The 15,583-nt window shown below is 48.9% G+C and overlaps 1 protein-coding gene across 9 annotated transcripts in view; it reads left to right on the forward strand.

Moving 5' to 3' along the window:
• The window catches only part of RAD51B (RAD51 paralog B), a 619,726-nt gene that overhangs the window by 585,888 nt on the left and 18,255 nt on the right, over positions 1–15,583 (forward strand). Inside the window, exon 10 of one of the 9 annotated variants that reach the window (XM_088797376.1) lies at positions 12,272–12,545. The exons of 7 other annotated variants lie outside the window; for them this stretch is intronic. In XM_088797376.1, coding sequence (XP_088653502.1) covers positions 12,272–12,371 — 100 coding nt within the window. In that variant the 3' untranslated portion in view covers positions 12,372–12,545. Of the gene's footprint in view, positions 1–12,271; positions 12,546–15,583 lie in introns of those variants that run through there. One more of the 9 variants, XM_088797375.1, reaches the window with a different exon arrangement.

Below are 15,583 nucleotides of genomic sequence, written 5' to 3' on the forward strand. Positions count from 1 at the left end.
GAGAGGTAATAGACTTGGTGGGGTTATCACTTTGTGAGGGGAGTAAATGTCTAATTGTTATGTTGTTCACCTAAAACTAGTAATAAAATTTAAAAAATTTTAATGACAAAAAAAAAGAAAAGAAAAAGGAGTCTAACATGGGTCTCACTGGGCTAAGATCAGGATGTTGTCAGGGTGTTCCTCTCTGGGGATTCTAGGGGAAAATCCATTTCCTTTCCTTTTCTTGCTTCTAGAAGCTGCACACATTCCTTGGCTTGTGGCCCCTTCCTCTATCTGCAAAGCCAGCAATGGAGTGTTAAGTCCTTCTCAAGTCTCGTCACTCTGACCTCCTCTTCTGCCTTCCTCTTCCATTTTTAAGGACCCTTGTGATTACCTTGGACACACCCAGATAATCCAGGACAATGTGCCTATTTTAAGGCCAGTCAATTAGCAACCTTGATTTCCCTCTGCCTTGTGAGGTAACATAGTCATAGGTTCCAGAAATTAGGATATGGATGTCCTCGAGGGGCCATTATTCTGCCTACCAGCCTGGTTAGTAGGTTAGTTGTTGGTTGGTCTGTTATTAGTTGTTTGGTTGGTTGGTTGTTGTTTGACTGTTTTGTGGGTTTTTGGGTTTTTTTTGTTTTTGAGATACCTCCTCAGGTACCCAAGAGGCAGATAATCAAGTTTGTTAGAAGAAGGGGAAAGCAAGAGTGAACAGTCTCTAAGGGATGAAGGAGAGGCTGCAGGCAGACACAGGAAGTGAACATTGATTTTATCTCATTGCCTATCAAAATAAATATATAAAGCACAATCCCAAGAACTGGAAAACATGCCATTCTGGAGAAGTGTGTTAGCCCACACACACCCCTGAGGCCCCAGTGCATGGCTAGTTCATATCCCATACAAAAACTTGGCCTCAGGTCCTTGGTTTCTGTCCCGTATTCTCTGGCTTAGAAGCAGGGGTGTTTGTAATCCATTTTTAAATGTCTGGTCAACCTTTTGAAATATTATCTCTAACCCAACTACTCTAGTGGGTTCTGCTGAGTATCTAGTGGTCCCCGGGGGCCTCTCCATCCTACATGGGTTGAGTCTCTCCCCACATCAGTGCCAACCCTGCCTCCTGGGCCCTGCTCAGCTGCCTCCCAGACTTCACATCTCGCAAGCTGGACTGTCAGCAGCTGCCCTGCTTCCTACCTTGTTGGAAGCTAAGCTTGCTCTTTAGGGAGGCCATCAAAACTCTCGAAATAAAATGTGGGCATTGGTCACTTGGTCTTGAGCTGTCCCTGAAACTGGGAAGTCCCTCAGCTTTAGAGCCCCTTCTTTCTGCTCTGCCCCGGACCCATCTCCTTATTTCCCAGTTTCCTTGCCTGACTCCGATTCCAGTCAGCTACCAGGTAACTCCTGGGGTGCCCTACTGCCCACCTGCAGACTGTCACCTGACCTCTGGCGCTGGGCTGTCCACTCATCTTTGACCCACTGTTTGTTCTGGCCTCCCACTTCTAGTCAGTGACTTCAGCGTTGATACCTCTTTGCCTCTGGAGACCTTGACTGCACATCTCCAAATGGCCTGTATTACACTAGCAGCATCAGCAACAGCATAATAATAGCTCCTGTTTGAGCTCTTACTGCATGCCAGGCACTATACATATGTTATCTCATTTAATCCTTATAACAATGCCAGGAAAAACCTTACGAAGAATGAGTATGAGTCCATGTTGTTGCTGGTGAGGAGACAGAGCACAGAGAGATTAACTAGTTCATCCAATGTGACATAGGTCATATCTGAGAAGAGTCAGTATTCAAAGCCAGGCATGGGGCGCCATCATACCTCTCCTGGATTACTGCCGTTGTCACCCTCTGTCCACTTGACCTACTTACAGTCCACTCCCAGCAGCCAGGTGGTCTGTGTCCATGGGGTCATTTCCCCTCTCTGCTCAGAACCCTCCAATGGCTCCCGTCTTACTCAGTAAAAGCCAGAGGCTGACAGTGGCCGACAGGCCCCGTGATGCAGCTCTGCTCCTTCTCTGCTCTCACCTCCTCCTCCCTCCTCCCTCTCTCCTCCTCTCCAGCCACACTGCACTCCTTGCTGTTCCTCAGGGAAGCCAGACACCTACCGGCCTCTGTGACCTTGTACTTGCTAGTCCTTCCTGATTGCTCTCCCCACCTCCGTCTCTTGGCTTGTTCCCTTCTCAAGGAGGTTTTTGCCGATACTCTACATAAAGAAAAGCACCCTACCTTTGCTGGCACCCCTACCCAAAGACTCCCTATCCCCCTTACCTGGCTTATTTTTCTCCATAAAACTGTCACCAGATAACACGAGAGATGTATCTGTCATGTACTGTCTGTCTCTCCCACTGGGAACCAAACTTCAGCATGTAATCGAATGAATGGGTGATGCCCCAGGACTCCCCTCAGGATCCTGACGTTCCCAGGAGGCTCCAGCCACCGGCTAGATTCCAGGTCCCATCCTATGCCTCCTCCTGGGCCACCAGGTGGAAGACCTTGAATCCAGCTCACAGATGAAGATTTAGCTTCACCCTGCTGCTTAGTTCCCTCCACAGAGCCTGGCACACAGGAACATGCCGCACATATTTCTGGGCTAAGATAAACTTGCCATTCTCATTGACTGCTTTTTTTTTTTTTTTTTTTTTTTTTTTTTTTTGGTACTCACTGACCTAGTGAAGGGAATCCAAAGCTCTTCCCTGTACCCTCACCCCGACTCCAGCTGGAGATGACAAGCAGCTACGTCTTCACTGACAACACTGCTACCACACGGATCTAACTCTGTCCTCAAAACCCTGTCACACCCATTTGGAGTAAATAATTAAACTGAGAAATCATTCTCAGTTGATCTCTCCCAAAAGGCAGCACCTGTCCTCCCACCCAGGATTCAGGAGTCTGCATGGGTGGCACCCACAGGGCAACCTGTGCGAGTCCGGGGCACACAGGCCTCCATGGTGAACCCACCAGGCCCACCCTAATGAGACAGAGAGGCTGCGCAGTGGGTCTTAGGCCGGTGAAACGGGAATGTGTTCCTGAAATAGCCTGTGGTTGGAGATCCCCACAGTAGCAGGTTCTGGGCCTGGGTCCCCCATCACTGTTCTTCAACAGAGAATAGTTTGTTTTCCATGGCTGGTGGCGAGGCCGCACCTGTGGTCAGCTCAGTCAGTTCCAGAGCTCCTCAGAGATGGGTGAAAGCCTGCCAATTTTTTAGCCAGGATTTTTGTCTCAAGATTCTGGGTTTGGGGGTATTGGAGAAACAGGCCAACGGGTAAAAGAGGCTGGCGGATAAGCAGTCTTTTCATCAAAACCCGCTCTGAGGTTAGCGAAAAGGAAAATGTGTCTGTGGCTGGTTTTCTGTTTTCTTATTAAGTCTTTAACTAAAAACAACTTAGCTTCCAAGAAGCTTCTCAAGAATGAGTGGTTCTCTAATGGGAAGCCATGGAGATGGGCTTAGACAGTAACAAGTGGTACCATTTACTGGGCATCTGCTTTGTGCCAGGCATTGTGGCAAGTCCTTTTGATGCCTCTCCTTTGTAGGTGCTGCTCAGCAAGAGTATTCAGTTAAAACTACTGAATCAGCAACGCTATGAGAATGTGGGGTTTTTTTTAATTTTTTTTGTAACTTACTTTTTAGAAGAATTAATTTATTTTCCAATTAAAGTTGACATACAGTATTAAACTACAGTTACAAGTGTACAACTTAGTGATTAGACACTTGTATCCCTTACAAAGTGATCACCCTGATAAGTCTAATGCACATCTGACACCATACATAGTTGTTTTTTAGCCCCAATTGGAAAATAAAGGAATTGAGTCTCTAAGGAGTTCTATGTCTTGCCCAAGTTTATATAGTTTCCAAATAGTGGGGCCAGAATCTGAACTTAGGTCTGTCTGACTCCAAAGTTTATATAACAAACCCAGACTGCTGTCTCTCAGGAGGTCACCAGACTGCATTTTTTCCCAGGCTAATAACCTACAAATGTTTGGGGTCCAACTGATTTGGAGTAAAATGAGCTCAGTGGGTACTTCTTTGGGTCTTGGGCCCCATTTGATAAAGTTGACTGTTGAATACCCAAACTTTGCCTGGTAGATTCCAGAACATAGATTCTGCCCTTTTCCCTGTAACCTCCTCCTCCACTGTTGGTGGGCTGAGATTATCCCAAAGAAGCAGGCCGGGCAACTGCCAGGGCCTTGCTACCCTGGTCATTCTAGAAATTTCTGGAAAACAGCAGAAGTCCCTGCACCTGAGCTGATTGCCCAATAGGCAGCGAATTTCATCCTTTGTGGATCTCCAGGCTTTGGGGAATGAGATATCAAGACTTTCACAAGAAGATTATGGATGTATGAAGCTTAAAACCCTTATTCTAAGGCAAGTCTCTTGGCATCCTTTCCATGGCTCCTGGTGATAAGGAATGAGTCTTACTTTGTAGATAGACACCCTAAAGAAGTGGGCATGACTAGCCCTAAAGGATGCAGGGAAACATTCTCCAGGAGGCATCCAGGCCTTAGTACTTAAGAGCTTCTAGGGTAAGAGACATCCTTGTCTCTAAACAATTAGATCAGTATTACTCTTCTGAACTCTATTGTTGGATTGCTGTGTTGGAGGCGAGATCTAGTTTGTACCTTGATTTTGGGTGGTGGGGCAGAGGGGGAAGCAATATAAGGTCAGCAGGAGGTCAGAGGTGCGGGCCTGGGCTGGGTACTGTGCTCTTGACCCAGAATCCATGCTCTTTGCTGAGCTCTTCACTACCTCAGTAGAGCAGATCCCAATATACATGTACTTCAAGAGCAAAAGAAAACAGTTGATTTTCTTTTATTTAGAAAAAAAAATCCTGGATAAATGAGGAATAAACAGTGCTATTCTATTTGTGGTTTGTTGAGATTCTTTGGAAAGCAAGCTTGGGAGGCCATTGCTTATGTCAGAACATGAGGGACCAATGCCCTCTCCACAACTTGTGGAAAGAGAAGGAACTTAAAAGCTGACAAGGAGTTATGGACAGAGAAGCTGCATTTCCAGTTTAGTTCCAAGTCTTTTCAGGCCTTGACTTTTAGCCTACAAGCCCGAGAGCCAAACTGAAATCCATGATGACTATAACTCAGGAAGCACCTTGGGGCATGGAGAGAGGGGGCAATGCTAGGTCTGCATGTTCCCGGTTCATAGGAACCCAAGGAACTGGCTGGCCCTCCACAAGATAACTAGAGCAAAGCCACTGGTCCCTCCTTGTCCTGTGGCCTTGTCCTTGATTTTAATCATTTTGAAAATGAAGGCCCAGCCTCAAAGAATAACCAGCGATGAATCCTCTCTCCTTTAGTCTAGAACCTTCCACAGTGAAATGTAAAATTATTATATTATGATTTTACTCCTTGTTCCTCTGATTTTTGCTTAAAAAGAATTTTGAAAAAACGTCTAATCCAGGGCTGGTCCATTGCCATGGGGTTCTAAATCCTAGGCCATAAGCTAGGGTTCCCGCCTTTTACTTTTCACTTCACGCCTTCCTGACACCTCAGCCTGGATCCCACTGTGCGGCTTTTGTCTACCTGGGGCCTGGTCTTAGCCCTTCTGCCCACCAGCCATTCTACCTGTGGTGATCCTTTCCCTGCACCACACCACCGTTTCCTCTCAAAATGAAAGGGCTGGTCCCAGCTGCAGTGCGAGTTCCCCTCTAAGAAGGACATGTCAGGTAGCACCTCCCTAGCCTCCTGCAGCTGAGGTCAGCCTGCTTGCTAATATAGTGACCAGCTCTGGCCATCTGCCCCCGCTTTCTAGCTCTGTGCTGTGGACCGTCTTGCTTTGCCTTCCTCCCACTCCCTTTCTTGTCACACAAGAATGTGTTCTTGCTGAGAGTCAGGCTCTTCCCAGGTGTGTTTCTGTCAGTAAGGAAGCAGCTCCCCACTTCAGAAGAACATACCTCTTCCTTGTTGTACCTTCATCATTTCTAGAAACTGGTGTGTCTTAGAGGAATGGTGTGTTGTCCTTTCTTTTTCCAAAATCTGTCCTCTGATCTTGGTCTCCATGGGCCTGGATATGGACACATGGTCCTACAATCATGAATGTTAATCACTAACAGTTACCATTTATTGACCGTTTACTGTTTGCAGGCACAGTGCTAAGCTCCTTATTGATAGCATGGCTTAGTAACTTGCCAAATTTGAACCTAGGTCTGTCTGACAGCAGAGCCCACTCTCTGAGCCACTACATTAAAAGGTTCCTCTTTGCCTTCTCTCATTTCATCTGCGTAGACCCTTCCCCACAGCACCCACCCACCCAAACATAGCCAGCCTCTAAGGACCCACTTCATTTAACATCGCTTGGCCCACACCTCTTGTTCACAAGCCCCCAGAGCCCATTACCAGCACATGGTCATCTCCACCCAAGATCTCTTACCTACACAGCCTGGCTTTCATGCCCTCAGAGGGTTTCCTACTGCTTGCTTCACTAGGGAGAACCTTGGTTGTCAGTACACTAAGATCTGCCCATCTCCCTGAATACCTCCTCCAGGTCCAGTAGAACAGGTGTGTATTCCATCTTGGAGCCATCACTCACTCCCAAGCCTATCTTGATTTTAAATACCTATACCAAAAAGAATTAGCCCTTGCTGTGGATGACCTTCCTGGCCACCGAACGCTGAGCATGGCTCTGTAGCATTGCGGAGAATGGCAGAGAAGGACCTCAGGGCTCCACCCTCAGACCTCTTGCTTCTTTATCTTTATTTACTCTGTACATGATCTCATGCTATCCCAGTTTTATATGACATTCATCAGCTAGCAGCTCCCAAATTGAATCTCTGGCCGGGACCTCTCCCTTAAATTCCAGAACTACATAGCTGACTGCCTACTTTACATCTCCACTGGGATATCTACTGGGCATGTTCAGATTAACATATCAAGAATCAAACTCCTGATTCTCCTCCCAACGTGCTCCTCTCTCAGCCTCCCAATATCTGTTAAAGATAATTCCTTCCTTCCAGTCATTCAGGCCAAACATCTTGGAGTCATCCTTGCCTCCTCCGGGAATTTCACCACCCATATCTAAGCCACCAGCAAATCCTCTTGACAGTTCCTTCAGACTAACTCCAGACAATACCCAATAGCCTCTTACCACATTGATTTCTGCTTCACTGCTCAAAGCTACCATCGTCTCTTGCCTAGATTATTGCAAAAGCCTCCACTTGGTCTCTGCCTCCAACCTCCCTATGTCCTCCTTCCATCTATTCTCAACACTGCAGCCAGAATGACTGTTTAAAAACAAACCAATATGTCACACTTCTGCTCAAAGCTGTGCAGGGGCTTCCAGCCTCACTCGGAGCAAAGGCCAGTGTCCTCACACTGACTACAAGGCCTCCTGATACGGTGCTACCCCCCAGTCTTCTCCCCGAGATCTCTCTGCTCGAGGCACACTGGCCTGCATGCTGTCTCTCCAATACAGTGGGCACGGTCCCACCTGATCCCTCTGCCTGGAATGCTTTATCCCCTGACGCCTCATGGCTAACTTCTCACTTCAAGTCTCCAGAATATCACCGTATCAGAAGAGCCTTCCCTCATCTCTCTATATAAAAGGCAATCTTATCACCCCCAGGCACTCTCTGTCCCCCTTGCCCTCTTTATTTTTCTCTACAGCACATATTTTCACCTGGTGTATTGTGTTTGTTTATTAATCGTCTCCCTCTCAATACACACACACACACACACACACACACACACACACACAAATAAGGCCACAGGCTTTGTCTACTTTCTCCAAACCTGTATCCCCAACACTTAAATAGTGCCTTCCATGCAATGAGTGTTCCATAAGTATTTATTGAATGAGCGAATGAATGAGTCAATGAATGAATAAAGTCAGACATGTCCTCAGAGATAGGTTCAAATCAGAGGGAATGTTGGGTGTGTCTACTGCTTTGTAGGACTCCAAGCTGGCCCAGCTCTTGGGTCACTGCCATCAGGCAAACTCCTGAAAAACATACTGACCTTCCTGATTCTGTAGTGTGTTTGTCATTGGCACATTGTCAGATACATTGCTTCCCATGCGGCAGAACAAGTGGTGGTTGTTGGAACTCGTTGCTAATGGAAATGGAAGCAAAGAAAGCAACAGTGAATAAAGTAATCCCCCCGCTCCCTGCCATGGATAGTGTGACATGGCAGCCTTCATAGCGGTTTCAGAATGTTCTAGCCCTCCTCATGCATCACCTGCTACACAATTAGTTAAAAACAAACAAACAAAGCTTCACCACTGAGCCCCAGGTTCTGAATGTCTTTTGAGAACCTCTCTCCTTGAAGGATATATCAATGGGTACTTTCATTGATAATGAACTTCCAAGGCCAAGTTTAAAGGAATAGGTCACAGGATCATGAGGAACAAAATCCAGAAGGGAGTTCAGGGAAGGTGGTCTGGCTTTAGACATCATGCCCCAAACCGTGTGCCTTCCGACACGTAGAGCAAGGGGTGACAGGAGAAGGGAGGAGGGGAGAGTGCGCTTGAGGATTGTCTAATAGATTTGTGTTTCTTCCTACCGAGCTCTTGGGAGGTATTTGGGGTATTATTTAGTGATCAGGGGTTGTAGGCTTGGCTTCGTTCCAGCGAGACCACCACCAATTTCCCTTTGTACTCATGGCCTCACTCACCTTGAAAATTCAATGGTCTGAAAACAAGTCTCTTCAGAGCCTCCCATGTGAGGAACCAGGCCCTGTCTTCTGTTTCAAGATCTTTGTCCCGCTGCTTTAAAACCGCCACGCTCCCTGTCTGCCCCTATCCAGCTACTATCCACGAAGATATAGCCCCACCAGAGTGGGCCAGAGGAAGGACCGCCTAACTTGGCACTGGAGCTTCTCATACAATGAACCGAGGCAGCTCAGAGATGTCTTTTGTTCCTAGAGCACAAGGACTTCAGCAGGTCCACAAAGGCAGAGCTCCGGCCTGGGCTTCTTTTTGACCGAGTCCTGGGGGCCAGGCTGGGACTTCGCATTCGAGGGTAGTGTTGCCACATTTTGCAAATAAAAATAGAGAACACCCATTTAAATTTGAATTTCAGATAAACAGTGAATAATTTTTTAGTATACGTGTATGTTCCATAAACTATTTGGCACATACTTATGCTGAAATATTATTCCTTGTTTGTCTGAAATCCGTTGGGAGTTGTATATTTTATCAGGCAACCCTATTTGCACAGTTCCTAAACACACTAGCAACTCCCAACTCAGAGCAGCCACTGGCCTTACCCATCCTGAGGCCTCTGCCAGGACAGAATAGGGCCTGAGCTCCAGAGTCCTCTCATTCCCCCTTTGACCTATCCACTGTCCTTCTTCAGTCTCCTCAGTGTTCTGGAAGGCAGTGGACATGGATGCTCATGGACCGTTCTGGACATGGTGGAAGCCATGTTCAGGAGGCCACACCGCTCTGCCCTCCATCCTCACCTCGTGCTCACAGACCAGCTGGGTCTGGCTGGAGCATAGTGATTAGCACATGTTGGTCTCCCAGGGTTCAAACTCCATCCCTGCCTTATACTAGCTGTGTGACCTTGAAATACTTAGCACTCTGCCCCTCAGTTTCTATCTACAAGTGGGGACGCTTGTTGGGATGAAATGAGTTAATACGTGGGATACACTTAGAATAGTGACCAGCATGGAAAGACAGTTATGTATGTGGATTGTTTCCCACCCCTGCTGCTTCACTGACCAGCTCCCTCAATCTGCCCCACCGATTTTGTTTTTAGTTCTCGCCCTCTGCATCCCCAACACCCACTTCCCACGCTCTTCTCTCATGGTATCCAGAACGCTGTGCTCTCACGTTTCTTCCCCACCTCTCTGCTATCTCTGCTGCCTTCTCACAGTTATGTGCCTCTCTCAGTGCCATCTGGTTAGACCTATTTCCACAAAGTTCTTCCTAGGTGTGGCTCGGTTGTCATCTCTGTATGCTTTTCCCTTGGAGATCTTAGCAACATGGGAATGCCAAGAGGGTCTAGCCTTGGATATGCACAGACTATTTCTACAAGGGACGCAAGCAACTATGTGTCGTGGTCATCTCTGGAGAAGGGCTCAGAAAGGTGAGGGAGCTTCCTCTCTTCACTTTCTACCCTTCTGTGGGATATTTAATCTTTCCCATGAACATCAATTACTTTTAATAGTATTGATTGCAATGACAACGTGAGTTTTGAAGGAGGAGGGATGGATCGCTTCGACTGGGCTCTCAGGCCTTCTTTATCCAGTAGTCTACCTTTAAGATGGGGTGGGGGGAAGACAGAATATAAGTTACATTTTGAGCAAAGGCATGGAGTAGAGACTCAGAAATGACTGACGGGCTTTGGTACCTGTAAAGAAATTTCAGGCCTCCCTGGTGGACCTGATAAGGAACAGTATTTTGGCAAGCCATGAGATCTTCTAGGTTCCCTCAAAATCACCCAGGGGCCCATGCTGCCTCCCTGGGTGGCAGGCCCTGCACGCCAGCACAGAATCACGAGCTTCATGGGTGATTGAGGCCAGAGGGACACACCTGGGAGAGTGTAGAACTCTGTTGGCCTGGACTCTCTATTGCTGTGCCTCCTGGCTGCAAGGAGGGGCATGATTCGAAAAGGCCTTGGTCCTTTGGGTTTGGCCATCACGTTTGCCTGGGGCACCTACAGGCCTGCCAGGAGGGGATGAGCTTTACAGACACTCTTGATAGTCATGTAAGTTGGAGGACCTGCCCTGTAACATTTGGGGGTCCAGGCAGGAGCACAGGGCAGGCCAGCTTCTGTATGTCTAAATATTTGAAAGTTACAAATCAAGCCAACAAACTATTAAATGTAACATGTTTGCTCCTCTTACCTTGACAAATATGTCTTCACGACATCCTGAAGGCCAAGTTTGAATTTAGATTTGGTGGACTCTTCAGAATTCCACACTGGCACATGGTGGCCTAAAAAGAGCCAGCCCTGGGCTGGCTGCATACCCAGCTCCATCTGGCACTAGGCAGGGCGTTGAGCACACATGTGTGGACACTCAGCCCACACGTCCAAGCTCCACATCCATCCCACCAAAGCCACCCCTTGGTCACCTGTGAGGCCCATGGGTATGCACACCATAACACAGGCCACCTTTGTTGGCAGTATACACTTAGGTTAGAAGCCCACACTGGCCTTGGGGTTAAGCTCAGGGAACTGGGCAGCGAACTCCAGCAGCAGCCAGATCCAGCAGCAGGGCATGTGTGGGCTCTTGTTGGGCATGGCCCTTTAACTCATGGACGCCTGGCCCATGGCTGCTGGGTTGTGGCTGAAGGAAAGCCAGAGCAGAACCCTAACACACAGGCCAGTGCCTAGTGAGAGTGAGGGTGGCCAGTGAAAACCAGAAGGAGGAGCTTCAGAGGTTTCCTAGAAGTGTCCTCAGGATGCCCAGGCTCCTCCCTGCCCACGCTGGGCGTCTGCCTTTACACCTCGTGCTTTGGGGTCAGTCAGGTGTCACTGTCTCACGCTCCTGACACAGTGGGGAGCTTGTTTTCCTCCTCTCACACTCCCTGACTCTAATCCCCACCAGGCTGTGCCACTTGGCTGGCCTCCTTGGCAGAAAGGTGACAAAAGGACATGTCTCTGGAGAGTCAAATCCCTCAGCCAGAACCCAAAGCCTCCTTGGGACCATATGAGCTAATGGCCAAGAATCCTGACTTCCAGTTACCAACTTGGTTTCCTCTCACCTCTCATTGCTGGAGTGTTGGTGGGAGTCACTCAAAATCACGCTCATCGATCTTCAGAGAAGCCGGTGCTATCACACTGCTTACAGCAAGCCTCTTCTCTCCTCCGCGCACACTCCACTCCCATTGCCCGGGCCAGTCTTCTCTACTGAACCTTACCTTCCAGTGTCCCCACATCTGTCTCAACCTCAACCTGCTCACCTCCTCCCCTGGGCTCCTCTCCTGCTCCCAAAATCTGCTTATCTCCTCCTGGCTCAACTTTCTCTTTTTTTCTGTCAAAATCCCTTTCCTCCTTCCAGGTACACTTTAAGTTTCACGTCCATGATACTCCCAATACTGCCATTAAATCCTTCTTCTGGTTTGTCACCTGTCCTGTTTACCACCAGGACCCCGCATTTGACCTACCAGTTATATTCATGATAGTACTTTATACCATGTGGCATTATTATTCGTTACTTGTTACATAAAAAAATCACAGGACTAGAAGAGTTCTTAAAGACCACCGAGTCCAACCCTCATTTTCTTTTTGAAGATCAAATTGATGGAGGGAAATGTTTCATAACTCAGCCAGGCTGAACCTGCTGGAATTACACTCAAATGACATTCAACCCTCTCGACCCAATCCAGGATTTCCCCACAACCCCCTGCTGCCTCGCTAGATGGAAGTCTGTCACCCACGGGATGGTGCAGTCATGAAGGACAATCACGTGACACACTCATCGACTAGTGAGGGTGCCTCCCTGTTTACTGGTAGGACAGAACGCGGAGTTGTAGCCCACCTCAATATACCCTATATTTTTTCAAGTTTTTCGCTATCCATTTTAATAACCACTTGGCAAAAAAGTGATAACCAGAGGACACCCAGATTTTCTCAGGCCAGTCTGATTCCCTGCAGTCTCCCCTTTATCTTCAGAGAGAATCAGCCCAACTCCTGCCCACAGCGATAGGTGGGTGGCTCCTCCTGCTGCCAATCCCCATAAGCCCTTGCATTTTCATTTTGGAAGCCTAGGTGGCATTTTAGCAAGTGTCCCCTCCGGCTTTCCCAGGGGCTGACTGCTGAGAAGCCCCAGTTAGGAAGCTGGCGGACCACAGCAGGAAGGGGTGTGAGTAAGCAGCCAAGAAGTAACCAAGTGGAGGGTCTAGGTTGGAGCTCAGCTTTACCAGAGCGTAGAAGCGGGGAAAAACAGACTTGGGGCAGAAGGTCAGGGAGAGCTAGGGACAGGCTGACCTGCCCAAAATAAGACCCCTGAACTCCAAGTAAACTCCCCGATTCAAAATCAGCTGGAATAGGGCAGAGCAAACATTTTTCTCTTCTCCCGCCCTCTCTCGTTGCCATGCTCACTGCGAGGAAGAAAAATAGAATAATGAGCCACGTCGGAGAGTGTCACCCGAGCAGCTCCGGAAGGACGTGGGCAGACGCCTGGCTGGGCGGCTGACTTTCTCTGTTCTGGTAGAGATTTTATAAATACTCGGGGAGTTTGATCTGAGGCTGGTGGTGGGGAGGCGAGGGGAGCCGCAGAGGGGGGAGATAACGGCCCGCGGGGGTTCTTGGACCTCTCCAAGGTCTGCTTTTCATTAGCATCGCCAAGGCAACTGCTCATCTGCTGCAGATCCCATCACGCCCTGCAAAGCATCCACAGCACGTTACGCTTTTTCTTTAATAGTGAATTTGCTGCCATCAGCTTTCCTCCAAACCCCCTCCCTTCCACCCTGTTACCTCCTAGCCTGCGGAATAGAAGATAATTAAGGGGAGAAGAGCTACGATCCCAGATCCCTAAGACTGGTGTAGAGAGACGGAGCCCCAACCTCCTGTCCAGGGCGGTGATGTGCCCGGGCTGTAGGAGCCTGGGTGGTAAGCGCCCCGTGGAACCAGTCTGCAGCAGCACTCCAGTTCCAGTTCCTGTCCATTGTGCACACCCAGCCTTGACTCTTGTCCCCTCCCTGTCTGACCTGACCTTTCCCCTCCACACACACACACCTTTATTCTTGACCCACGCCAACATTTACAGAGTTCCCAAGGAACGACCTCGCCAGTCCTTGTGCTGATAAGTTCCAGATGCCTGTTGAAGTGCACCCCATGTGTGTCTCTGGTTCACACCGAGGTGTCTGTCCAGTGGGTTCTACAAGGGTGGTGTCAGGGGAGGTGGAGAGAAAGGGTCGGGGGAGAAAGGGAGACCCATGTTTGCAAGTCAGTGCAGTGTGAGATTGGGTGAGTCAACGCAAAGGGGTGATGGTTTCACCTCGAAGAAAAGACAGCCAGTTATCGCGATTGACAGGGCCGGGTAGGGAATGTGCACCCAGAGCCTGCAATCCCAGCATGGCAGACACTCCCCTTCTCAGCATTGGCTCCATGGAACTCCACTTATCTGTTTAAAGTCAGCTCCCTCTAGCTGTGAGCTCCATGGGGCCACAGCCAGCAAATCCTGGTCTCTGCTACCTGCCAGTCAGCATAGCCTCTGCGCATAGGAGGCCCTGAGTAATGTCTGTTGAAAGAAGGAGAAAGAAGGAGCATTGTCAGGGGGCCTCAGGGGCTGGGTTTTCTGGGTTGTCTTTCTAGCCTCTCTTTGTGCTCCTGAGCAAACCTGAGCCAGAGCCCCTCCCAGCCCCTCCTTTCTGTGGAATGCAGGTCACCCCAGCCCTCCGGAAAGATCTGTACTCAGAGCGATCAAGCCAGCCTAGGGGCCTGCAAACAAAAAACCAGGGAAGACCCTCCCCAGCTGCACATGGAGCAGAACTAGGACCCCAAGTCGTGTGGGCTCAGACAAAAGCAACGTCTGCCTTCTTGCCTTTTGTTCCTTTTCCCACCGAGACTGGTCCTGGAGGAACAAACCCTGAGTGCCTCTGCTGGTCTGAGCAGGAAATTCCTGTCAGCTCGTGGGAGAGCCGGGCAGGGGGGGCAGATTTCATCACATAGATTTCCCCCCCACCCTCCGAGATACAGAATCATATCAAAGTCTTACCCTGGCCCTGGGGGAGCAGTGTCTCTGTCTCTGCCACCACGCTCTCTGTGCCTCACTAGCGAAGGCCACTGTCAGGCTTTCTTACCCAAAGCTGATGTTGGGATTTTTAACACTCAGCCAAGTAACAGGGAGGAGTGAGACAATTAATAATTAGGTGCATAGCGTAGCCGACTGGGCTGCACGGGTAGTTTTTCGGTCCGTTCTGGTGGCAAAGCCCTACTGAAGAGGCAGAGAAGTGCCAGCCCCAGCGGCACAGATAAGCATGGGTGGAGGATCCTCGCCCCTCAAAGTGTGGTCCTGGCACCTGCAACATGTCCATCGTCCGGTAGCTGGTTACAGATGCAGAATCTCAGGCCACTTCTGAATCGGGATACGTTAGAACAAGATGGCCAGCTGATTGGAGGCACGTTAGGAACTGAGATGCACTGGAGCACAGGAAGGAACATATTAGGTTGGTGCAAAAGTAACTGCGGTATAACAGGTTAAAAATAATTGCAAAACCACAATTATGTTTGCACGAACCTAATACATAAAGGTGTTTTCCACCTGCCAACCTCCAGGATGCTAATTCTAGCTCTGTCACTCAGTAACTATGATATTAGGTAAGTTAAGCACCCTTGATGAGCCTCCGTTTCCTCACCTTTCAAGCAGAGGTGACCTATCATAAGGGTTGACATGAGGCAGGGGCCTGGCACCAGTAGGTTCCAACCCCAGAAAATGTTAACAGCACTGCGTTGATGGCTCAGGAAACATTCATATCATTTGCTTCCCAAAGCCAACTGCCAAGGAGATGGGGTTTCGGCCTGCTCTTTTGCTGTTTCACTTTTGTATTTTCTGGGGACACCTATAGCCCCCTGACCGTGAACCTGGAAGCCCTTTATCGCCAATTACCTGCCATGTGAAATAAGGATCCCGAGTGCCCTTGTGGGAGGGATAGCTGTGTGTGATGGAACTGCTTGAATGTGAACAGATAGGACCA

The sequence above is a fragment of the Rhinolophus sinicus genome, chromosome 3 (genome assembly GCF_057876585.1).
Source record: "Rhinolophus sinicus isolate RSI-liver-muscle chromosome 3, RSI-T2T, whole genome shotgun sequence".
NCBI lineage: Eukaryota > Metazoa > Chordata > Mammalia > Chiroptera > Rhinolophidae > Rhinolophus > Rhinolophus sinicus.